General features: G+C 35.9%; 2 protein-coding genes across 5 annotated transcripts; one reads left to right on the forward strand and one right to left on the reverse strand.

The window, feature by feature from the left end:
- The first annotated feature begins 6,954 nt into the window (after positions 1-6,954).
- On the forward strand, positions 6,955-18,793 carry LOC132598814 (probable DNA helicase MCM9). Of its 4 annotated transcripts, none has more exons than XM_060311913.1 (21): positions 6,955-7,227; positions 7,292-7,394; positions 7,842-7,941; positions 8,491-8,629; positions 10,331-10,397; positions 11,765-11,939; positions 12,505-12,604; positions 13,328-13,425; positions 13,526-13,591; positions 13,794-13,886; positions 14,137-14,253; positions 14,589-14,661; positions 14,905-14,971; positions 15,161-15,242; positions 15,378-15,499; positions 15,591-15,661; positions 16,569-16,678; positions 16,755-16,802; positions 16,889-17,041; positions 17,535-17,650; positions 18,001-18,793. In XM_060311913.1, the coding sequence occupies exons 1-20, from the start codon at positions 7,109-7,111 to the stop codon at positions 17,624-17,626; spliced, it is 1,995 nt and encodes a 664-aa protein (XP_060167896.1). In that variant the 5' UTR covers positions 6,955-7,108; the 3' UTR covers positions 17,627-17,650; positions 18,001-18,793. The 4 variants fall into 4 exon arrangements, with proteins under 4 accessions (XP_060167896.1, XP_060167899.1, XP_060167900.1 ...); XM_060311916.1 differs by having other exon boundaries at positions 18,143-18,793; XM_060311917.1 differs by having other exon boundaries at positions 18,461-18,793.
- A 2,294-nt stretch (positions 18,794-21,087) lies between these two features.
- LOC132598815 (dicarboxylate transporter 2.1, chloroplastic) lies at positions 21,088-25,605 on the reverse strand. The gene is made up of 4 exons (XM_060311918.1): positions 24,645-25,605; positions 22,906-23,219; positions 21,665-22,113; positions 21,088-21,420 (listed from the first exon to the last, which is right to left on the reverse strand). Exons 1-4 carry the CDS (start codon positions 25,461-25,463, stop codon positions 21,305-21,307), a joined length of 1,698 nt encoding a protein of 565 aa, XP_060167901.1. The 5' UTR covers positions 25,464-25,605; the 3' UTR covers positions 21,088-21,304.
- Between the last annotated feature and the right edge of the window lie 256 nt (positions 25,606-25,861).

A 25,861-nucleotide genomic window follows, 5' to 3' on the forward strand; every position in this document is an offset into this window, starting at 1 on the left:
TTGCTACATATTAATAAAATCATTCAATTTTAGCCTTTACTCTCATAAAATCACTCAACTAAACATGTCATCAAAAAAATATAACATGACAATATTAATTAATTTTTTTCTTCCATGTAGACATGGACCCCACAAATTAAAAAAACAAATCATATTTTAATACCTCAACATCCACCCACCAACCCTTCATTTAAAACTCATTTTCTTTGTTGTTTCTACCTTATTTTTATGTGTGCTCTTATTCTTTTTCTTGAAATTATTTTCTTATTTATTTATTGCACTGTCCTTCTTTTTAGCTTCTACAATCTTTCTTTTCGTCTCTATTTTCTTATCTTTCTATTTTGTTTACATATATCTATTTAATAGATAAGACTTACTTATACAAGCTATTTACACCAAATCAATATGTATGTTATAAAATATATATATGAATGTCCATAGAGTCTAGATTTTCCACATGTCCTAAAAAGAATAGGTACATGTACATTTGGTGGCATGTATGAAATGAAGAAAATGAAGCAAGGTACATGTACATTTGGTGGCATGTATGAAATGAAGAAATGAAGCAACACAAGTTTGATTTTAACTCTTGGTGTTGTCATTGATGACTTCATCAAGAGATTTACCATCTCTATAAATAGATGGTTAAGTTCTCAATTTGTAAGGGATATAAACAAGAAGTGAATACAATCTCTCTCTCATTTCTACAAAGTTATTAGTTTGCTTCTCTTGTTTATTTCCAATTATATAGTTTTATAACACGTTATCAGCACGAGACTCTACCACTATTAATTGGATTCCAATAGATTGACGAGTTGCTCTTTTGATTGGGGTATGATACTGATCCGAACACTCTGTCTACGAAAACCTTTTGATGAGGAAGGTTTGCACTTTGAATTCGTAGCTTTATTACTCAACCTCAAAGGAAAGTAATTGAGATGTAAGTATTTTTCTGTCACGTAAATTTATGGCTACATATACCTCAAATAAGTCTGGTAGATTTATTGATTATGTTATTATATATGTCAATGACTTCAATATTTTCTTATTACAATAAGTTGCACAAATGCTTTTTGAATATAGCTACTATCTGTATCTATTCTTGTTAATCATGGAATTTTAACTACTGGACAACACGGAAGTTTAGTTTGTAATGATCCAGATATGTAATATTTAAATTATCTTAATCATGTTTTTTATGATAATTTTTAATTTATGCCTATGTCACATGAAGTGATAATATTATCATAAGCATATTGTGATTACAATTGAAGATATGTTAGAGAAAAATACTCTACGTTATGTGGATACCTTGATTTGCTCCTGAAGTAGCAACATCTTAAAAGAGGTATTAAGCTATCATAATTTGATATGCTCAGAACACGCAGATATGATTTTGTTCTATTCCTGAAGAATGAGAACTTTTGATAAATGTTACAAATACATATCCATTCCCTGAAGTGAATGTGATAATATGTAGCAAAGCCTATAAATATAAACGTGCATTTGATTGTGAAAATATCATGATCCATCTCCAGAAGAGATAATTATTTATTTACAAGTATCATGACACTAGCAATGTCCAAATAATATCTGATTATGATAAATAAATTGAAGTCTCTTGAAGATGTTATATATGATAATACCATTCATCGTAGATCGTAATTGGTACGATCGGAACATTGTAGTAGACCTGAAGTTTACTAACAATAAAAATGGTTATCATATTTAGACTACAAATGATCGGAATATTAAATATCTTCAAGTTACTATGGGTAAGAAATACACAAGTGCAATGTTACCCGAGCATGATGAGATCACATACCACGATAAACCAAAAGTTTATTGATATACAATTTCATGCAATACTAAACCAGAAGTTTATTAAAAGAAATAGCACTCGTCATAGTAAACTTGAAGTTTACGGGTACAGATAATTTTATCAGTTGACAAGACCATTTTGATCGTCCTGATTTAAATCTGAGGTGCTAATTGAGTATTAAAACATATTGAAGAACTAGAAGATTCTTTAAGAATTTGTTTGTGTTGCTTGTTCTCATGATAAGTTGATTACACCAGCTAATGTTGGGACTGAATCCCCAAAATTTTGAAAAATATAAAAGGTGAATGTGGGCCCCTTCACCTATAATGTGATGTCTTAAATAGATGCATCTATGAGACGGTCACATGTATGTTTATTGTCAACTGGCAGTTTGACATTTACGAAGTTGCTTGCTCAAAATGATTGAGTTGGAAGCACAATTTTCAGAATATGTAATCAAGACAATCATCTTGATAATGCTGGTTTATATCTAAGTTGGTTTGGCATTAGATGTCTCCATAATACAGCTAAACCATTGCTTATGAGAACAGAGTTTCAGATGTTAGTCTAAGATATGATATATTGCATACAACAGCACTTGTATGCTTCAGATTAATAAATTTTGTTAAATTCTCCCCTCATATTTGGTTCAGGGTCAGGAACTAGATATTTCCATCTTTTAGCATTTGATGTGTGGTACATGATTAATGGATATACCATGATGCACACAGATGGATTTTCCCAAAGAAAATGGGAACATATGTCACTAAAATAAGGGGGAGAGAATAAGCAGCTAAGAAATATGTTGTGAATTATCATCAGTATGATCCTCAGATAAAGCATTTGCTGACCCAACTATTTCATATTTCATCTGCAAAATGTTCCTAATGTCCCTGAAGGACAGAGTCTACAACATGCATGGAGCATGGTAGATCAATCGGTTCCAAATATAATAATCCTTGAAAAAAAAGGAGGAGCAAATGATCATAATAAGGAGGCAAAGTGCTCTTGAAGAGCCGACGACATAACACTTCATGAAACCTTATGCGAGGTTCAGGTACCTGAAAATAATGAAGTGATGAGATCTCAGTAAGTTATGTCGAATTGCGAACCGATACAACATGATATCTTGTCGACAATATTTTGATACAATATAGCGCAATATTGTAAAAGATTGTGAGGATCTAAATTCTACGTCTATTAAAGCATGCTGACTTAGAAATTATTATCAAGTGAAATGACGCATCTTGGTAAGCATAAAGCTTATTTGACCTGCTGTCCAGACACCAGAAGATGTCATATCATTTAAATAGAAATAGATGTTTTCACATCCTATATGAATTACTTGACAAAATTTATATGAAAATTTCTGAAGGATTCAAAATGCCTGAAGCATATACAAATTCTTGGGAAACTTATTTATAAATCCTTAAATGGATTAAATGAATCAAGGTTGATGTACTGAAATCGCCTTAATGAATATTTATTGACGAAGGGTACCAATAAGATCATGTTTACCCTTGTCTCTATATGATAATCAGAACCTTTCATATTATTATGCAAGTTGATGACTTGAATATTATTGGAGCTCTTGAAGAGTTTCCAAAAGCACTTGATTATATCTGCTGAAATGAGAAAATTGAAATGGTCCTGAAGTACCATATATTTGTGCAGTTGATGCATTTATATATCTTACTATAACTACAGGCATGATATAATTTACTCCAACATGGAGTTATTGAAATAGATCAACTGCATATTGCAAATGAAAGCCCTGACATGAATATATTTGTCCTAACCAATACTGTCAAGTGTTTTGGACATACAGGGCATTCATCTGATCGACATAAGAATTCAATCCAGATGTGTTATCTATTTCCATGAAGGATTATTGTCATGACAGTCAAATCATAGAAAGACAACAACAGATTATGAAGCAAGTCATGATGTACTTGTCCTGATTGCAACAATATTATACGGCGATGATGCAACTCTATCTGAGAAAGGAAGGTCCAGATCATCAACCAGTTCGTCAAATGGTCATTTGACAGATCTGATAAAAGCTCTGCCAATCTCAAGATATGATAAGTTAGTATACAAGATTTGTTATATCATCGTCAAGAATTATGTGATGCTTTAATCAGGGGGAGCAAATACGCATTGTACTCTTTTTCCCTTGACCAAGGTTTTGTCCCATTTGGGTTTTCCTGGCAAGGTTTTTAATGAGGCAGCTCTCAAAGCGTATTACTAGATATGTGTACTCTTTTTCTTTCATTAGGACTTTTTCCCACGGTGTTTTTTCCTAATAAGGTTTTAACGAGGCACGTCATCTATTAATGGTTTGAAGCAATCCGGGCGCATGTGGTATAACCGCCTTAGTGAATATTTGTTAAAGGAAGGCTATACAAATGATGCAATTTGCCCATGTGTTTTTATAAAGAAAGTAAGATCGGAGTTTGTTGTACTTGCTGTATATGTTGACGACATAAACCTTATTGGAACTCCTGCAGGGTTCAAAAAGGCAATTGATTATTTAAAGAAGGAATTTGAGATGAAAGATCTTGGAAAGACAAAATTATACCTTGGTTTGCAAATTAAACATTTGACAAATGACATTTTTGTCCATCAATCTGCCTATACCGAGAAAGTGTTGAAACGATTTTATATGGATGAAGCACATCCATTAAGTACTCTGATGGTTGTTCGATCACTTGATGCGAATAAAGATCCGTTCCGACCTCAAGAAAAGAATGAGGAAATTCTTGGTCCAGAAGTACCATATCTTAGTGCAATTGGTGCACTAATGTATCTTGCCAATACCACAAGGCCTGACATAGCATTTTCAGTTAATGTGTTAGCGAGACATAGTTGTGCTCCTACAAAGAGACACTGGAACGGAATTAAACACATATTGAGGTATCTAAAGAGAACTATCGATTTGGGCTTATTTTATTCTAGCAATTGCAGTCTCGATCTTGTTGGTTATGCCGATGCAGGGTATTTATCTGACCCACACAAAGCTAAATCTCAAACAGGCTATGTATTTATTTGTGGGGGCGCTGCCATATCTTGGCGATCTACAAAGCAGTCTATTGTGGATACCTCATCAAATTATACTGAGATAATAGTTATTCATGAAGCGAGCCGTGAAGTTGTGTGGCTGAGGTCAATGATACATCTCATTCGAGAAATGTGTGGTTTGAAATGTGATAAAATACTCATAATCTTATATGAAGATAATGCAGCATGCATTGCCCAATTGAAAGGAGGATTCATAAAATAAGATAGGACAAAACACATTTCACCAAAGTTGTTCTTCACACACGAGCTCCAAAAGAATAGTGATATCAACGTGCAACAGATTCGTTCAAGTGATAATATGGCTGATTTGTTCACCAAGTCTCTACCAACCGCAACTTTCGAGAAGATGGTGCACAAGATTGGAATGCGAAAACTCAAATATTTGGCCTGAAGTTCTCATCAGGGGGAGTTAATACATGTTGTACTCTTTTTTCCATACAAGGTTTTGTCCCACTGGGTTTTTCTTGTAAGGTTTTTAATGAGGCAACCAAAATGTATATTATTAGAAATATGTACTCTTTTTTCTTCACTAGAATTTTTCCCACTGGGTTTTTTTCTAGTAAGGTTTTAACGAGGCATATTATCTATCAATGGACATCCAAGGGGGAGTGTTATAAAATATATATATGAATGTCCATAGAGTCTAGATTTTCCACATGTCCTAAAAAGAATAGGTACATGTACATTTGGTGGCATGTATGAAATGAAGAAAATGAAGCAAGGTACATGTACATTTGGTGGCATGTATGAAATGAAGAAATGAAGCAACACAAGTTTGATTTTAACTCTTGGTGTTGTCATTGATGACTTCATCAAGAGATTTACCATCTCTATAAATAGATGGTTAAGTTCTCAATTTGTAAGGGATATAAACAAGAAGTGAATACAATCTCTCTCTCATTTCTACAAAGTTATTAGTTTGCTTCTCTTGTTTATTTCCAATTATATAGTTTTATAACAATGTATGAATTTTATTATAATTAAGAAATAAATAAAATAAAAATACATATTAATTAATCATAATTAAAGAATATATAGAAACACGTGAATGTTATTATTGGTCTGGCTGAAAGGAAGAGGCCACATAGGACCGGTTGGACCCTTTCCTTTTGTAAGCAACAAGAATTTTTTTCTTTAATACCAAAAATAAAAAATAAAAAATTGGTTAATATACGTTGGAACTAAGGTTAAAAATAAATCCGTGGGCCTTAGTGTTTTCAATGAGTCAATTGAAATTTAACAACTTAGCTCTCATGTAATTTTTATACATTACATTTTAGAAAAAACTGAAATGTATATCCAAAATTAAAATCTGAATTTATTTTATTTTATTTGTGGGGTCCATGTCTACATGGCATAAAAAAATTGATTAATATTGCCATGTCAAATTTCATTGATGACACATTTAGTTGAGTGATTTTATTAAAAAAGAACAAGATTTTATCACCATAATTCCCCCACACCCTTTCTAGGGAATAATCTACACTTGTAACAATTCTTTTTTAGAGAAGAAAAACTATTAAATAAATTCCTATTTTAATTCCAATTGCAAGGTTATAGAGTAAATGTGCAAAATGAAATCTTTTTGGCTAGTCTACCTAGTTAGCTAACCCCATCACAAAATCCTTTAGGGCAATATATACCGTAAAAGTAATTTTTGTATTTGCCCACTTCCATTTTTACAAAAAAATTAAAAATAAAAACAACGGTGTTTTGGTTTTAAAAAATAGTAATTTAAGGACCCGTTTGGCTATAAGAATTTTTCATTTTTTTTTAAAAACATTTTCACTTTATTTGAAAATTAATTTTTAGCCATGAAAATTTCAAATACAACATCATTTGAAAAATACCTAAAAACCTGTTTTCACTCTCAGTACATTCAAACAACCAAATATTATTTGCAAAAGTAATAACCAAACACAATTCCAAATAAAATGAAAAATATTTGATTTTCACTGTCAAACGCCTAGTAAGTTCATAGAATCAATTTTTTTCAAAAAAAAAAAACTACCTATATTCCAAATTACTTTCCTTTTTTTTTGTTTTCGAAGGCGAACCAAATATAGTTTATTCACTTCTGTAATTAGTGCTCCTTACGTCCGACCCTAAAAAAAAAAAAAAGGAAAATTAATTCATCCCCAATTTTCCCGCCTAAAATCTTCATCCACGCGCCGCCGGCGACGGCGACAAAGTAAAACCCTAGCGATGGAGGGAAACGTTCAGAGCAAAGAAATGGCGGCGTATTTACTGAAGCAGCATTCAGAGCAGCTTAGTTCCATCATTCTGTGTGCTGATCCTCGACTTCACTATTCCCTCTACCTCGAGTAAGCAATCCTACATTACATTACTCCTTCCCTCCAGTTTATTCTAATTATTTTTGTTCAACAGTTTTGCAGAGATCATCGATGATAATCCAACCCTTTCTCAGTTCATTTTCGCTAAACCCACTCACTATTTACCCCTTTTTGATCAAGCTGCCCTCTGGGCTCAGGTATTCCAGAGTCACTGAACTTTGAACCCATATTGGACTAGATTAACTCAATATTTTAAGATTACATATATTTGAAAAGTACTATAAGTATACACTATCAGTGGGCGGAGCCAGTATTTGCATTAAGGCGTTCAAAAATGTGGACAAGTAACTACACAAGCTAAAGGTGGTCAACATCTACTATATATATATAAAAAAAATAACTTCAACCTTGTATATACACTGTAATTTTCCGCCCCTAGTGTATATGTTGTGTATAGGTAGGTATGTTATATGTATATTATGTGTATATTTAGTATAAAGATACACTACCTATTTACTTTGTAAACTAGATGGCTGAATGGTATTTGGCTGTAATTTTCTTATTTTTTCTTCTTCAAAATTCTGTACGGTAATGGTACATAGTTTAGTAATTGGGATAACCTGTGGTTCTTTGGCTTTCTGTAGAAAGTTATTTGGGCTGATATTAAACAATGTGAAAGCGCAAGCGTTAAGGACAACATACATGTTCGTATTAATATCAGTGGTTCTCCTCTTGAATGCCCTGGTTTGTTTTTTCTTTTTATCCCTTTATGTTTCTTGGCGTTATTTTTGTTGTATTTAAGCTATATACACACATAGCTGAAAGATATACAAGTTGCATATCTTATTTTCCACTACACAGTCAGTGGATAAAAAATAAACCCAGTAATGATCAGGATCTAAATTATCTATCCAACTGTAGAGAACATTTACTGTATTTATGTGGTTTTGATATGGTACTAACCTTACCAATCGACCTCACTATAGACAAGTACTCGTAATAGGCTTCCAAACAACATGGTAGTGTAAAGAAATTTATACTAAACTAGTGTATTAAGAGTTAATCCTATTGCTTATGTTCCCAATACTGGAATTTCTCCAACTTTCACAAGTAAATGTACATGCTCTGATCACCAACAGCACACATACTAGTATTCTTTTAGCTATTCCTTGCATATTTCTTTTCTACTTTCCATGTCATACACCCACTGCCCTTTCTATATAACGCTTCAGCCTATTGTAGTTTAAGTATGTCCTGTGATATCAAACTTAGTCACTTTTTGTTATGTTTTAGAAACTTTTCCCAGCATTGGCCGTGTTAGGGTGAAGCATCGTGGGATTCTTCTTACTATCAAAGGGACTGTGATCAGGTCTGGAGCCGTGAAGATGATTGAAGGGGAGAGGATTTATGAGTGTCGGAGATGTAAGCACAGGTTGTTCTTGTGTGCCTCACACCTAGTCATTCTTCTAGTTTTAAATTCTTCCATTAATGAAATCAGTGATTTATTTCAAATCTAACACAAACTAAAGGGGCAGCCCGGTGCACTAAGCTTCCGCTATGCGCGGGGTCCGGGGAAGGGCCGGACCACAAGGATCTATTGTACGCAACCTTACCTTGCATTTATGCAAGAGGCTATTTCCACGGCTCAAACCCGTGACCTCCTGGTCACATGGCAACAACTTTACTAGTTACGCCAAGGCTCCCCTTCATCTAACACGAACTAATCAATGTAATTTTTCCTGCTTTGTATCGGCTGGAAATTAGCATGGGAGGATTCAGCTGAAAGATAGCACATTTTCCAATCTTAATTCCAATTTGCCAGAAAAATATTTTTTACTAGAATCAGATTGCTGTAGCTTGCACTTACCACAACTGTTCCTCAACCTTAATTTCCCTGGACAAATTATTTTCACTTCTTTGTCAGTCACCTCTCTCACCAACATATAACAACTAGTTGCACGTGATATTTTGATGGACATGGAGACAGAGCCAGCTGATTAAAGTGTAACACCCTAGGCGAATCCCACATTGATAATACACGGGAGGGATTAAGGAAGCAAGTCTTAGAGCTAATGACGTGTTTTAAAGCCGTGGGGGCCTAGGCCCAAAGCAAACAATATCACTAGTGGACTGGGCTGTTACATTAAGGGTGCTCATCTGGTTTTTCATCAATTTTGGGTTGCCAAACCTTCAAACTCGCGTGGTCTAAATTGATCCTTACTTCTTCTCTGTGACACTAGAATTCAATTTACACTGGTTATCTGCAACATAACTAATAGCATGGGGTGGATTATTCCAAAATAAGGGACAACTATAGAATGAGCAATTATAATTTTAGCAACAAAATTTCAATTTTCAATCTTTTGTTTAAGAAGACATATGGAACTATTATAAGATTTATAAGGATATGTGGGCTCTTAGCATTAAAAAGCTGAACTCAGCTTTAAATAATCCTTCTTCAGAATTCTATAATCATGTAGGATGTGTTCTGTTATCATAATAGGTAAATAGCTTTCCTTTCTAGACAGGCTAAGTGGAATGTGTAAGATATTGCTTTACATAACTAAGTTTTGAAAGATGAACCCTTGTTAAGTCATGAATGCTGAATTTTGGATGGACGATTTGTAATAAGCTATTACCAGTAAGAACTCATCATGTTTCTTCAATAGGCTGAGTGGTTGTGGCAACTAACTTGTATATAGTCTCGGCGCTGTTCCTTTCCATACCGTGACACGTGCCTAGCTTGAAACTAGATGATTCATGTTAAACAGTAATCCAAAGCTATGCCAACTTTGCTGCAATCCAGATTTATGAGTTATGCTAAAACAAACAGTTTGCCCAGATTTTGGCTTCTTCTTATGTTAAAAACAGATTTTTACATCAGAAATTGGGGCTTGCATCTTAATTTCTGATGTCTGAAAACAATTGCTAGAAAGTTTATTTCACTTGCGTATAACATAATGTTCTTAGACAACTCCCATAGTTCTGAGTCAACATGTCCACACGTGTTTTCTGCTTTCCTTTTAACTGGCCGTATAAAAAGATTATATGTTGTCTTGTGGAAAGATTACATGGTCAAGCTTTTACCTATCTACCCTAACAGATTATCAGCTAAGAAGGAAAATTTATGTAGGTTCAAGGTTTACCCGGAGGTGGAAACAAGGAATTCAATTCCAAAACCAATTTTTTGTCCCTCACAGGTCTGTTTCCAACTTATCCTTATTTGTTTGGACAAACACGCAAACAATGCTCTGATTTTGCTAATAGAATTTGCTTATCTGCATTTAATTACTCATGGAAGAAGAGCTCTTTCTAATCTCTTTTGCTTTTGCTTTACATCAGTATTTCACAAGAGTAGGGTCTATGTGGATTCCGGCTAGATTCTTGTTTTGATTTTCTAGTTTCTTTTAGCTATGAGAAAAGTGTATTTCTTTTGGCATGTTTCCAATTGATGCAATGAGATTGTCTTCGAACACCTTTTTTCTGGCAGCTTGTTTAACAGTGATATTTTTTATATTTTTTATTTTCCTTGTTAAGAAAATCACAAATATCAAAATTTTAAGAACATATTTGAATGTAAGCAAGCAATACTGCAAAGCATTTCAAACTAATTTCGAATGGAATAAAATTGCATTCATTCATGAATTAATACTAACAAATTATAGGCATATTGAATTCTTACGAACTAAATATGCTTAATGAATTTAGTAACTTAACATGTTGAACCATGTCAATTGATTTGATTGAGGCTTTTGTTTGATACAACATCGAGAAATATATATATATATGAATTTCGACCACATTTTATTTTAAGAAACTTGATGACTGACAACAAATTTGTCCAAGTATGAAATTTTGGAGTGTATTTTTGGGCTGTAGCAGAACTCCCAGTGGATTAGTCTAGGTGAACAAAGCTGGTCCTGCCCTTTGCCGGATCCAGTGTACAGTGGGAGCTTGGTGCACCGGGCTAGCCTTTAAACATAAAATAAATATTTGAGGGCAAAAGTTGATGAGGAGATGTTAATCAGGTTTCCTTTAAGCATTATGTAAGTGTGAGAATTAAAATAAAGTTAAAGTTAGAAACTATATAGTCCATAAATTGAGTTTATAAATAAAAGAGTTGTAAGCGAAAATTTGCAGTATATCCCAAAGTTGCAGTGGATAGAATGTTTTATATGGTATCCTCCCATATTTGAAATTATTGGATCACGCAATGTTAAAAAATAGAGGCAATACAAATATGATACGTTATCTTCCCTTACCTTTTTCTTTACTATAGCGTACACTTTACTTGTGCTTCGTGTTTAAAGCTCCAACAGGTACTTGACTTTTTATGTGCTTTTCGCCTCTGATATCACTGCTGGTAACAGTAAAATCCAAACTGCCTCATAAATTATATATGCAGTGTTGTTTTACTTTATTATACAATCTTGAATTTCTATTTTCTCCTCTTATTTCCTCCCATTCTCCATGTTGGTTGGCAATAACTTTCATCCGGTTTGGTTTATGATTTTGTATAACTTGCTTCTTGTAAGAAAATCAATAATCTCTTAAAGTTCTTTTGCAGAGGCCTAAATTTTGTGAAAGCACAAGTTTTCAGCTTGTAGAAGACAATAAGATCTGTCATGATTATCAGGAGATTAAAATCCAAGAAAGTACCCAGGTATTGGGTGTTGGGGCTATTCCTCGCTCCCTTCCTGTCATTCTGAAGGATGATCTTGTTGACATGGTTAAAGCTGGAGGTACTACTCTCTTAAAACTAGCTTTTTTAAAGTTTAATAATTATGTATGGGCTAACTAGCTGTTCCCTGCTAGATTTACTGTGGAGTGTACAGAAACATCTTATGCTATGACACAGTGACACCACAAAGATTTAAACCCCTCCATTCTAGAAAGCTTGATCTGATCTCATCTGCATGGTTCAAAAGTATCAATGTTTAGTCTCATTTAGGACATTTATCATTTTTTATAAAACAAAATTTATTGATGTAAACCATGTCAAGCACCCTCTTTGCCACAAATTTTAGAATTGGAAGTTTCTAAACATTAATATGAGATCATCATGGTCAAAGTTGAACTTTTTGTTTTGAATTTCGAAACTGTAATAGGTCAAGCTTTTAGTGATTGAAGTAGTTTTTTATGTCAATCTGCTTATTTGTATAAATAATTATTCTGCGTTCTACTATGTTAAATCACCTTCTACCTGTTGAGACACAATTATTTCTTTTCTTTATCTTTTTCAATGATAGGCTTGATAGATATTTTCCTTCATGTCCTTAAGTTATTGCCCTGTTTAATGTCTGTCAGATGATGTGATTGTCACTGGGATCTTAACTGCCAAATGGTCCACCGATTTAAAAGACGTTCGCTGTGACCTTGATCCAGTACTAATTGCCAACCATGTAAGGTAACAGAGGAGTGCTTCACTGAGTTCATTTGAGAATGATTTCGATACATTTCATCTGACAACAAGTCAAACCCCAACTAGTGAAAGGATTTTATCCAATTATTTGTGCAGAACCTATGAATGAGTTATTGGTATTTTATACAAACTTTTGCTGTTGTTTGAGTTTGAGATGAAGTGCACCGCTATGATTCATCCTAAAGTATTAGGTTGTTTAGTGTATCAAACCCACACGCTAAACAATGGCTAGCTCAAAGTCACTCTTTTTTCCTTTTGCCTTCAAACCTTGTCAGTTTAATTTGAGAATGAATACAGAAAGTGCCACTTAAAATGTTAGATACCGCTTGATGTCCCCTCAACTGGGCTGGTTTATGGTTGGGTTAAATAGAAGCAAATTACCTTGTTCTTTTGTTTCTTCCATTTAACATTGGTTCCAAGGAGGTATTGCCAAATAAGGATTTAAACTTAGAAGAGATATGAAACAGTAATAAAATTGTTTTTGTTAAAAAATTAACACGTGCAGGCGTTCACTTTATCTTTCCAAGTATCCCAAACACTTACAAGAGCAAAATATGCCTTTCAAAACTTAGTGGTGAGAGGCTTTGTTGACCTACCATCTTCTGTCTTCCCCACTGCTTGGTGGAGATAATACATTTCTCTGATTTCCTCATAAAGTAAACTGTTTTATGCCTTTCTCTTCAAATATTTCCAATAATGTATCTTCAGGAGAATGAATGAGCTGAAGTCAGATATAGATATCCCGGATGATGCTGTTCTGAAATTTAAGCAGTTTTGGGCTGAATTCAAAGATACTCCTTTAAAGGGTAAAAATTCTGTCGACAGGTACTAATTTTAGATTACTTGCTAATAGTACATAGGACTCAGACCTGTTTTTCTTTCTATTCTCTCCATTCCTAAACGCAGGTAGGAATGCAATTCTACGAGGTATTTGCCCACAGGTCTTTGGGCTTTTCACTGTTAAGCTTGCAGGTATTTTCCCCTGCAAGTGTCTCCTTTTCAGTTGATTTCACATATCTAATTGTTAATTAGCTTAGAAAGAATTTGTGTTACAAATTTTCTATCAGCAACTGTGCATCGTGAAAACTAGTATCCCCTTTAAGTTCAATGTGTCCAAACGATTATGTAAAATTTCTTTACCGTTTGGCCAATGACCAACTTGACTTCAATGTAGTGGCATTGACGCTTATTGGAGGTGTCCAACATGTTGATGCTTCTGGAACAAAAGTTAGAGGAGAGTCTCATTTGCTTCTCGTTGGTGATCCTGGTAATGAATTGTAATGTTAAAATGGTTCGAATAAAGACTAGAATATCTTTTCTGTATGCAAAGGTTATTTTCAGAGATTTTCAGTACTTCCAGCTCTTATTTAGCTATGTTTAGCACTACAGCTGGTATACTTGATTTCACCATGTTACACGGTTGAAATGACAATTAATGGAGCATGAAGCATGATATCCATTTGAATTTTGGGGAGTTGTGACAAATGAGAAATATGGTTGCTTGCTTATCCTGTCAGGTACTGGGAAGTCACAGTTTCTGAAGTTTGCTGCTAAATTGAGCAATAGATCTGTCATTACGACTGGGTTGGGAAGCACTAGCGCTGGATTGACTGTTACTGCAGTTAAAGACGGAGGTAGATTATTCCTTTATCTTGTTACTTGCTAATATCCGTAATATTGAAGTTTGGAGCTGTCTCTATCTCTTTGCTTTGGTCGTATTGAAGTGGGGAGCTGTCTATGTCCCTGTTGCAACACACAGAGGCAGAGTCAGGATGACACTCATGCACGCCCATGCAAGGGCCCACTTGCACAGAGACCTGTGCCAGCTCTCACAACAATGTGCTTGAGTTCTTAACTACCGAATGCCTTCCCATTATGCGAACCAAACATGCACTTAATTCTTGATAATCTTTTGACCTATATGTACTGTTCTTTGATCAACATCTGTAAAGACAAGCTATATTTTCAGGAGAGTGGATGTTAGAAGCTGGTGCACTTGTATTAGCAGATGGTGGTCTCTGTTGCATTGATGAATTTGACAGGTATAGCTACATTTTTGAAGTCTTATGTTGATTTGTTTCAGTTTCTTTGTGTTTTGATATAACTGGTGTGGCATAGTCTGCGCTTTAGCTAGGGTTATATGAGGTTGTTGATTCAGATGATTTAATGATTATTTTCTGTTTTAAAATATAGCCAAAAATGTTATCATAGACATCTCGATATAAAAAAAAAAATGTTATCATAGACATTCATTTGATGTTGACTAGTCGAGGTCTGTTTGGCAGCATGAGAGAGCATGACAGAGCAACCATCCATGAGGCAATGGAGCAGCAGACTATAAGTGTTGCAAAGGTATATCATTCTTTGAAGAACCTAAATTTTTGTTTGGTAAAGTCAATACATGCATGATTGGCAAGGTCATGACTTGATATTTTCTAAATTCTTTTCCTGCCACATTTTCTTCCCCGTAAGATCTACTGTTCTAGTGTTCTTAATTAAATGAATTCTTTTGTGATCCTTGATGACATGGTTAATCTCTAGGCTGGTCTTGTGACAACTCTCAGTACAAGGACAATTGTCTTTGGAGCAACTAATCCCAAGGGGCTTTATGATCCTGAGCAGCGTATCTTTGCTTTTACTGTCCTCTTTCTTTTATTTTTTTACCTTTTATCTTCTTGCAAGCTAGAATCTCCATCAGACATCTTAAACGCTTTGCTGCCCATCTCATTTTGTTTTGTATGTTCTTAACACAAACTAGCTCTATCTGTTAATACGACACTCTCTGGGCCGCTGCTGAGCAGATTTGACATAGTCCTAGTTCTCTTAGACACTAAAAACCCAGAATGGGATGCTGTTGTTTCTTCACACATTCTTGCTGAGGTGATGAATCTAAAACAATGTGAATATACATTACCATTTTGTCATGAAGTGTAAATTAGCTGGATGAAAATTCTCGTTATCTGATTGACAGGCCGAACCCAAGAGCCACAGTAGTGAAGAGGAGGATCTAGGGACTATCTGGCCACTTCCAATGCTCAGAAGGTAAAATACTTCCTGAATCCTGACAACCATCCGCATTCTGATATATATGATATGTGCTCATCTGCAAATAATTGTTTAATTATCTACTACTGCACTTCGGAAACAGCCTCTCTACCCCCACAAAGGTAGGGGTAAGGTCTGCGTACATCTTACCCTCCCCAGATCCCACTTGTGGGACTACTCTGGGCATGTCGTCGTTGTTGTATCTACTACTCCACTAGTCCATTTGTGGTCTCTCTTGCCACTTTGGCTAGACTGCTTCTATATATAAAGACTCGGATAAGATAGGTTCTCTAAATATGAATATTGCCATTGTTCATGAACAGTAAGGGATAACATGTGCTTTTCCACATCAATATTGGTGAAACTGCACAAGAAGGGGTAAGTCCCTAAAAATGTATTAGTTTAGTCCCCAACCCTCCTTTCCAACTTGGCTGATTCACTACTCCCGTAAAGTGCTTAAAACTGGAAGGTCTCCAATTGAGATGCATGTATGAGTAAACAAGAAAATTAAAGGGTAATTTTGGAGCCAAAAAGCAAGTTTAAATGCATATCCTTAGTCTTGCTAGTAGCACTGATTTTTGAGTATCTGAATTGTCACAAGACTTTCATGTCATGTGCTTTATACTGGGCTTTGGTTGCTAGTTAGATAATCAGTTCAATCATAATACTTCCTTGGGCTCCTGAACACTGTGTTTGTGCTGTATCTTGTAAGTTGCTGAAAAGCTAGACGGTGAGCACAACTTACCAAAACAGTTTAGTATAAAGGAAATCCAAAACAGTTTGTGTTATACCATTCGTTTACTGTGTTAAGTTCAACAAAAGAAAATCTTCAGCAGCAATTACTCTTCATATCACATTCTTTTGAGGAGATGGCAGTGTGATGTCTTCTGATGACATCTTGTAGGTACATCCAATTTGTGAAGAAATACTTTAGACCAGTCCTTACAAAGGAGGCAGAAAAGGTTATCTCAAGCTATTACCAACTGCAAAGAAGATCTGCGACTCAAAATGCAGGTCACTAAACATTATCGTCACTAAAATAATATAATTGTTTCATGTCTATGCACTTAACAACTGTGAACAACTACAGCAAGAACAACCGTGCGCATGCTGGAGAGTCTGATAAGACTTGCTCAAGGTTATCATTGACTCTAGCTTTTTCCTGGCTTGGCCCTAGATCTATTTGTCACTGATTCTGAAGAAGCCAATATGGCACTATTACAGCACATGCAAGACTGATGTTTAGAAATGAGGTCACTAGATTGGATGCCATCACTGCCATCTTATGCATTGAGTCATCGATGACTACCTCAGCTATAGTGGACAGCATGGGGAACGCATTGCACTCCAACTTTGCCGAAAATCCTGATCAAGAATGTATCCTAATGGCATCTTATTATTTGTATGCGTATGAATCATGATGAAGAAACCTTTGAAATTGAGTTCATCCGACAATATTGTATGTATTCCTATGCGAGTGTATTCAGTCGCTACTAGAGAAGTTGCTGAAAAATATTTCTATATTAAGGGCCTCGTAAATATTGTGCCTCTGAACCATATCCACAACATCCAAGCTACACAGAAATTGCATAAAAAGTACTTGTATGAACTTATGCAAACTTGTCTTCTTTTTGTTAATTTGCGTATTAAGTTAGCCTTGTGCCATAATCTGCCTGATGGTATTTCAGTAAATCTATTTCCAATCTGCTTGTTTATTGGTGTCATGTTGTGTTAGTCAGCAAGGAGTTTATTCTCTGTTTAATCTATAGTAGAGTTGGGTTATTAATTCAAGCAAATGTTTAAATATAGATACTTAATATTCGTTTTGCTTTTTGCATATCTTATGTTATTCTTGACAAACATATTATAGATGCCAAACAAGAAAGACTGATCCTTGAGAGGCTGAGTCTCCGAGACGAATTCCCTGAAGTAATCAGCACCGGAGGCTCAATATGCAGATGAAGTTTAACTTTATCCTAAGAACAGGTAATTAGAATGACAGCTGATTCTCTCTCTCTCCCCCCTCCACCCCCACCCCCCATCCACACCTTCCCCCCTCTCCCTCTCTCATGATGCAGCAAAAAAGAAATAAGGAATAAGAGGCTATTTATCAATTATACAAAATCATTCTTTGTTTGCCCTGACTTTTTATACTGCTTTGAATTGCTCATCCTTGTGCCAAGACCCCACTTTGTGGGATTTTACTTGGTATGTTGTTATACAAAATCATTCTTTGTACCTTCAAAAGCTCTCCTATTTCTCTGCTTTTCACACAACCCATTGACTGCTAATGGAGCAATGTCCAATGACCTTCGTCTTGTCTTTGTTTTCTAAAGGTGGACAGTTCCTCCTTCACAATATGTGGCATCACTTATTGTAGCCCAAACGATCAAACGATTCCCCATCCACGTCTTCACCAAACTCTTATGCATAAACATTAAGTGACATAAGTATTCATCCTTTTCCGTAAGTTTTCAGTTGTCAAAATCGCTTCTCATTGCTGCCAATCAAGTCGGGAAACTCGCCATTCTTCCCGTCTGCTTAAGCCTTGGTGAGACATGTGCTGGTGGAAGGTAGCATGTGCCCGGTGAAATAGTCGAGGCACACACAAGCAGGCCCAGACGTTACCGTCATAGGAAAAAACACACTTTTCTTGGCGCATTGGGAATTCAAATTGATAGATATAGAATTCTAGATGTTGTGTGAGGACTCCTCAGAATCAATTCATTGCAATTTTACCTGTAGATTTGGTCCTTGTTTCTAAATATATTTGAAGTATAGTGAGTAATGCCTCAGAGTTTCAGGAGATTATCGTGTTATTGGACATCTCTGATCGCTGGCAAGGGTCAAAAAGATTTGGATGTCTATTCCTTTATGTTTGCTTGGACAGTTTGGTTCGAAAGAAATAGGAGGTGCTTTGAAGATAAAAGGAGCATATCTCCCTGGTTAGCATAGATGTGTCCATAACTTGTACTATTGAAAAAGCGGAACATTGTACTGAACTTGACTGATTTGATTGAGTTGTTAGCTTCTATGAGATTGTAATTTATAACAAGTCCCGTCATTTTGTAATTTCTGCTGTATCACCTTGGTACTGCTTACTAAATGAAAATGTTGATCCTTCTATGATCAAGAGCTTATTATAGTAGGACTTCAGAATTCAAAGAAGAAACGAATTTATTATAGCAAGGGCTTCGCTGAAAATAGTCCACTCATTCCCCCTCCTCAAATATCATGGTTTTCATGAGAAGAACTTTGTTTATAGAGCAACTTGACCATACTATGGAATACGCCTCCCGGTGAACTTCCGCTTGCATCAAACCTGTTGGATATTGTCATTAACTTCTAGCAAGACATTCAATAAATGTTTTGTACTGTTGAGTCTCAATGCATTATCCCTGCACCATGTCCCAAAAAACTGACTCAACTCTATTCCTTACCTTGAAAGTCGTATACCAATTAACTTTTCCCGTCCCTTCAAAATATTCCTCCACAAGCTAGTTATCTGCTTCATAAACATTCTTGAGGTTGCATAATTGCTGCTTCATGCAAAAGTTTATACGTCAGTTTGTGTATAAAATCAGCTTTCCTTCCAAGGATCTTTGATTTCTCTCCCTCAAGAGGGAATGTTGTTAGACAGCATCTCTTAAGGATCTAGCCAAGAATGGGGCTCAGAAGCTATGAGCAATAATTATATGATACAACACAGTATATTGGGTTTCTTTCTAGCTCATAGGCCATTAATCATAGGGTCACCGCTAAGCTTCAACCACTTACTTTCTTTTACACAATGAACCAACATTGACAAATTTCAGGTGATTTGGATTTTCAATGAAGATATGAACTGAGCAGTCTTACCATACCATAACCATACAAATAATAAAAGCTTAAACCACCAAAAAAAAAAAAAAAAAAAAGATCTATTGTATTGATACCTTATTTTTTTGTGTGCACTAACGTTCACCTTTTGTAAGGAGAAGCGATAAAGATCCTCTCTGGAATCCTGACAATGTCCCAAGAAGAAGAAAAATTAAAGCGTTTTAGACAACATATTTTGTCACCTGTTGAAAGACTCCAAAGGAAACTTTATCACATTCTACATGTACCAGACATTGAAGTTATATCTGCCAATAACGAAAATATTATGATTTGTGAGAAGAACAAAAATATTCCTCCTAATGAGATTGGTCTTGGAGCTATGCTGCTCGTATCACCAACTGCTACTACAGAACGCTCAATGTTTCTATCTCCAATGGCAGAAGATAATGCCTCTTGCTCAATGAATGTTCCAGTAGAAAATTCATGATGTGTAAGTGAATTTTGAGATGCATGCATAAGGTTCAAGCTGGGATGTGAAGCCAACTCTTATTTTCTAGGTAGTGCAATGTTGGTTGAAGACAATTTGAGCTATTCCAACTTTACTGGATTTCCCAAGGGCAACAGACAACAACTTGGGTGGTTTGGGACCATCTAGTTTGCCAGTTGTGCATTCATTTTTTGAATAAGTCGATTCTATTTTTGGGGCGCATTTAATATGTCGGTTCTAATGTCTGTCACCACGTACTTACCTACAAGTATGTTAGTTTGTGTGAACTCCATGGTAGACTTATTGTGACATCTCAAAGGGCATTTGACTTGCATATGCTTATCATTACAAATGTAATGGCATGCATCATGCTTTGTTTCAGGATAGACAATAATGTATTAGATCATGTGGCTATGCAAAATGAAAGTACTGGAAATGAAGGTGGAAAAGAAAAGGCACATGAAAATAGACTCGCCCCACATCATAAGGAATACTGCATCAAGGGTATGTCAATAAGTTGTTCTCCAGGATGCGGCTGCTATTGAATCTCCTTCTGTATAAGAAAATGGAAGTCCGATTATTCAAGAAACAGGTTTATCGGCTTTAGGATAAGGACTGCCCAACCACAAAAAGTTTGAAAACTAAGTCGACTAAAAAGTCTCTTCGATCTCCTTTTAAGGACAAGTCCATACGCCACTATCCCAACAATATTTACACTAAAGAGAAGCTAGAGAGCCATCAATACACAATCCAGAAGCAATTAAGACAGAATAATACAGTACAGAGTTTCATATATGCTCCCATGTAGCAACATAGCACTCTTCAACTAGATTTATACTCGTACATTACTTGGTAGACTTTGAAGCAATTATGAAGTAGACACAGTAAAAGCAAAAAGACAACACTCCTTTGTGACATTCAACTACTTGTGCAGCTATTCTAGCAGCAAGCATTGCAGAAACCAAAAAAATGGATAGACTATTCACAACCATAAAACTTCTTAGGAGGCCAGAAAGTATTAAATAAAATAAAGGAGCAAAAAGAGTAGCAGACAGTAGCTAGAGAGATCCACTAGTACCTCATTCACACAAGGAAAAAAAAAGAGGAAAAAAGGAGATAACTTTGAATCACATTTGCTCCTAAATAGTGGCTGCAAAAAATACAGCTTTTTTCTTCACATGTTTTAAGAATATTACAATGGAGAAATGCTGAACACTGATATAGAGATTGTACTTCCGCGAGGAGTCAATGATTTTGAGGTCGTTGCTAAAAATGCCACAACGCAAAGGGCGTGTATAGATGGGAAAAAAATCTACTTAAGCCAAAAACTAGAATCAGTATAGACCCAAGAACTTCCACCAAAATGTCCCAACGACTCCCCATATAATGGCATTGACGAGTGCCATTACAAATCCCATTTTGAAGACATCCGGGAGATCTACATAACCAGCTGTCATACAAGCAACAAAACAATAATCAGTCCAAGATCCAAAAATATAGAAGGAAAAAAAGACTGCCAAGCAACGGGGTTAAAATGCAATGCTCATATATCTACCAATTAATTCCAAATTTCCAATATTACTTAAATGAAAAATAAACAACTTTCATCTGGTCACTGAAGAAGTAACTAACAATGCTTCTATAAGAAAAAAACTGAATGTGCCAATTAAAGAGCCTAGAAAAGAGTTACATACCTCCAAAGTAGACAGCAGCCTGACCACTGCTATAATGCGTCAAAGCACCAAATAGATTTGTGTTGTAAGCTAAAGCCAAAGCCGCCAATATACCAGGCACTCCAGATGCCAAATGCATAGCAAGGAATGCAGAGTATAATGCTCCCACATGGCCTGTTTGACTTGCAAATAAGTAGTGGATACAAAAGTATGATGCTTGAAGAACACCGAATGCAGCTGGCCAGCTCAATGATAAAGCCTGCAGGGATTTAGCTACACAACTAGACATCCAACCAACAATACCAAGGTTTGTCAACTGGCTAGCCATGCCAACTAGGACTGCAAACCAAGCCAAAGTATCCCATGCTGATTTTTCACTTAAACAGTCATCCCAATCGAGCACTCCCAACAGCAAGAGGATTGATAAGCCGAGCATTGCAGCAACAACGCTCGCAATACCAAGAGCGTCCCTGAGAACAATATAGAAGTCATTGTTTTAGAAATTAAATACATCAAGACCACCACAAACACACTGCCCACACACAAAGTCATACACACTGTAGCCAATGATAACATATTATGGAAAAACATGTAGACGCCCAAGAGACAACTAATCTTTTTTCTACTAAGTTCTTTCTGTAAAATTGAAATAAAATTTAGCAAGAAAAGGGGAGGGGTTTGGAAGAATATTCTAGTGAGGAATGAGCTTAAATACAATGGTGGCACTGTGAACCCAAACAGATCTCCACGTAAATCTTTTTTAAATCCACTAACGCAAGAAGTTGGTTTTGAAGTCGGAATAACAATTCCACTCAATAAATTCTTTCAAGCAGTCTCTTGGAAAAAAAAACTCCTATCCCTTTATTCTCTCTTAAGAATCTCTCCCTGTACAACTTTCTACCCTGTAATTTGTACATGCTGCAGAAGCTTCCAACTAACTTTCGGAAGTCTCATATCAGAGAAAATACACATGGTCCCTTGAGAAGAAAGGTTTCAAGAAGAATGGTGGTTTTAGTGCAGCATATTGGTGTAAAGAAAAAAAGAAGAAGAAATAGATGGAAAAACAGAGAGGGGGTAACCATTATTATAGACTCCCAAATGCCTCTCTGCAGCCTCATTCTTTTCGTGTAGAAATGCACTACTTTCTACCATGTAACAATTTGCTATTGCTGAAATCAACATCACAAAGAGGCAGCGCACAACACTTAAAAGTTCTAAACAGAAGTTACGCCTATCAACATCAGTTGTGAAACGGTACCTACCCACAAACCCACAGAGTCACTGCAAGAAGCATTGTGCCAATCATCACCCATTCATTTTTTGTAACGGGACCCATAAGACTCAGTTTTTTAGCTGCCATAGCGGGGGCTTCTGGTGTATCTTTGGTTTCAGGAGGATAAAGCTTGTATAAGATGAATGGAGTAGCCAATAGAGAAATAAATGCAGGTAAACTAGCAGCCTTGAACCAAGACACCCATGGGTTTGCGATTACAACCCCAAGTTCCTCAGCTAGCTTGAGGCAGAGTAGATTTTGAGCTGCAGCAGTTAGGAAAAGAGCACTTGAGTTACCTGCACACTGTCATGCACCACAGAAAAGCAATCCGTAAGTGGATGGCTATCTTAAGTGATGGCACAATGATGCAAAGTAATTCATCTTCAAGAAACTTTAATGTTGCATAAAGTATAGCACAGACCAAAATATTTAACCGAGTTACTAAATCAGCCAAAATAAACAATGGGAGGGAGGAGTATTACTGATTAGTCTTCTGTTAAAAACGAGATGCTTGCAGTACTGTCAATACAAATTTCACCAGCTATAAAACAAAGTAACTTCAAAGAAACACGGAGTACAGACACTAAATCATTACATAGTGATCTAATTAAAGCAATTTAACATCCGATAGCTATATGAGCTTGACATAGTACATGAAATATCTCGGCCACATTTATAGTGATTTTAACCACACAACTATTATTCTTTTAATGACGATGGTGTTCATGCCAGCTTGTCCGCACCTCGACTATTCCACTGAATACCTGCTACCTCCCACCATCACAAGTACCGGATAACTTTGCCCACCAAGACTTAAGGCTTAGGGAGATGTGAAGAATTCACCTAGTGTTTTGCCTCCACAAGGATTCGAACTTGGTTTCTCATGGTTATCCTCCCACTTCATTGACCACTAGGCATAACCTTGGGTGGTAACCACGCAACTACTGGTATTCGACTTATAACTTATAGAATGAACAATTCCATAACAAATGCTTATCCAACAGAAGGAAACTGCTCATCTAAACTAGAAGGACTGGAATCACCTCATATGCAATACTGACCCCATATATATTATGTATTCCTGAAAGAGGTGGATGCACAACCAGGAAATATAGTAATACTAGATCAAATGCATAATGTCTTCAGTTGTAAATACTGAAGTATTCAGAAAAAGATCTCAAACATAAATCCGTTGCAATCTTAGAATCAGTAATTGCAAATTTCTTCATGGTCAGCGAAACTCTTTCTTGAGAACGACTCTCAACAAATGAGACACGTTATTTTTGATCAAGAAAAGTTATGAGAATAAATTGAAATTTAACCATTTTGTTATAGACAATGAGACACATTCTCAATCCAGCATAGCTGCTTAGAAATTTATCCGTCCCATAATAGATTTAAATTATACACACGTACATTGCAAAGATTTGTTAACCCTATCAATATAGTTTAATAGGTTAACCTATTGTAGCAGGCTAATAACCTTATTTTCCAGGTTGCAAACTCAATGTCACCTTAGACAATAACCTATTTGGCTTTTAAATAACCTGATAGCTTGAATTGAATTTCCAACATTGGTGTATATAAATCGAATTACTCCGTAATCAGGATCATTTCATCCATACCAATTCATGTATCCACAGAGTATGCTTTACAGCTCATTAAAATGCATCTAGCTCAGTGACACACACATACACATATCTATAGGAGGCAAAAGCAAAGGCAAACCTGAAATTGAGATTGGATCAAGTAAGACCCGAGCTTCTTGGAGGAGGGATCATTCGGTTTACTTCCCGAGGAAAGTGAGAGAGACTTAATAATAGGCAAAAACACCCCACCAGCTCTTGCAGTAGTGCTAGGCATTGCAGGTGCAATCAAAGCCTCACTTAAAGCCAATCCATATGACAAACCAAGAGTACTCTTACCTAACCACTTAACAAAATATGTCGCAATTCGATCTCCTAAACCAGTCTTAACAAACCCACGGGCGAAAAAGAAAGAAATCACAATTAACCAAATAACTTCATTAGTAAAAGCACTAAATGCACTTGAAAAAGTTAGAGTCTTGGTTAAAACTGAAGTTGTAAGTCCAAGAAAAGCCCATGCCCCTACTGGCAATGGACTTAAGACCAAACCAGCAATAGTGGAAAGGAAAATGGAGAGCAATTGCCATGCTTGAGCTGTAACTTCAGGTGGTTTTGGAACAAAGAAACGAACAATAAGACCAATTGAAACAGAAATGATTAAAGGAATGAGCTTTGCACCTTGGGGTTTTGGGGGGTTGACATCTATGGGAATTACTTCCTTATCTGAGGAAGCATTGATGGGTTTTGGAGATTGTTGATTTCTTGAAGTGGGCTTTGAAAGGGGATTGAAATGGAAAGGTTTGGGGTGAAAAAGATTGAATCTTGAACAGGAAATATTGAATCTTGAAATGGAAGGAGATGATCGGATGGAAATGGAAGAGGGGCGTGATCGGAGGTGGTGGAAAGAGAGACGAGAGAAGGAAGTGGTCGCTGATGGAGAGTGAAGTGCTAAACTCTCCATTGTTGATGCTAAAGAGTGAAGAGAAAAGAGATGTACAGTGTGTGTGTGGGAAATTTATCAAAGTGAAAAGTGGGGTTTGGCACTTTGAGTGAGAGGCCTTTGGGGTGGCGGAAACTACAATGGCCACATAATAGAGAGTGATCGTTTTGTTCGTTTGACAAGGTAAGAATCCAACTTTTCCTTTTGTTTGGTTTTTTTCAATCTTTATTATTGGGACCCAAATTAAAAAGAAAGAGAAAAAGTAATATACCCCTCTAATGTAGTTTATTCGTTAAATTTATTCTCGGTTAATCAAAGTATGCAAATATACCCCTCTGTTAACCAAAATATACACATATACCTCTTGGATGGATGGAAATCCCAAATCAGTCAAATTATCCAATTTCAATTAAACTTAT

The sequence above is a fragment of the Lycium barbarum genome, chromosome 6 (assembly GCF_019175385.1).
Source record: "Lycium barbarum isolate Lr01 chromosome 6, ASM1917538v2, whole genome shotgun sequence".
In the NCBI taxonomy this organism is placed as follows: Eukaryota; Viridiplantae; Streptophyta; class Magnoliopsida; order Solanales; family Solanaceae; genus Lycium; species Lycium barbarum.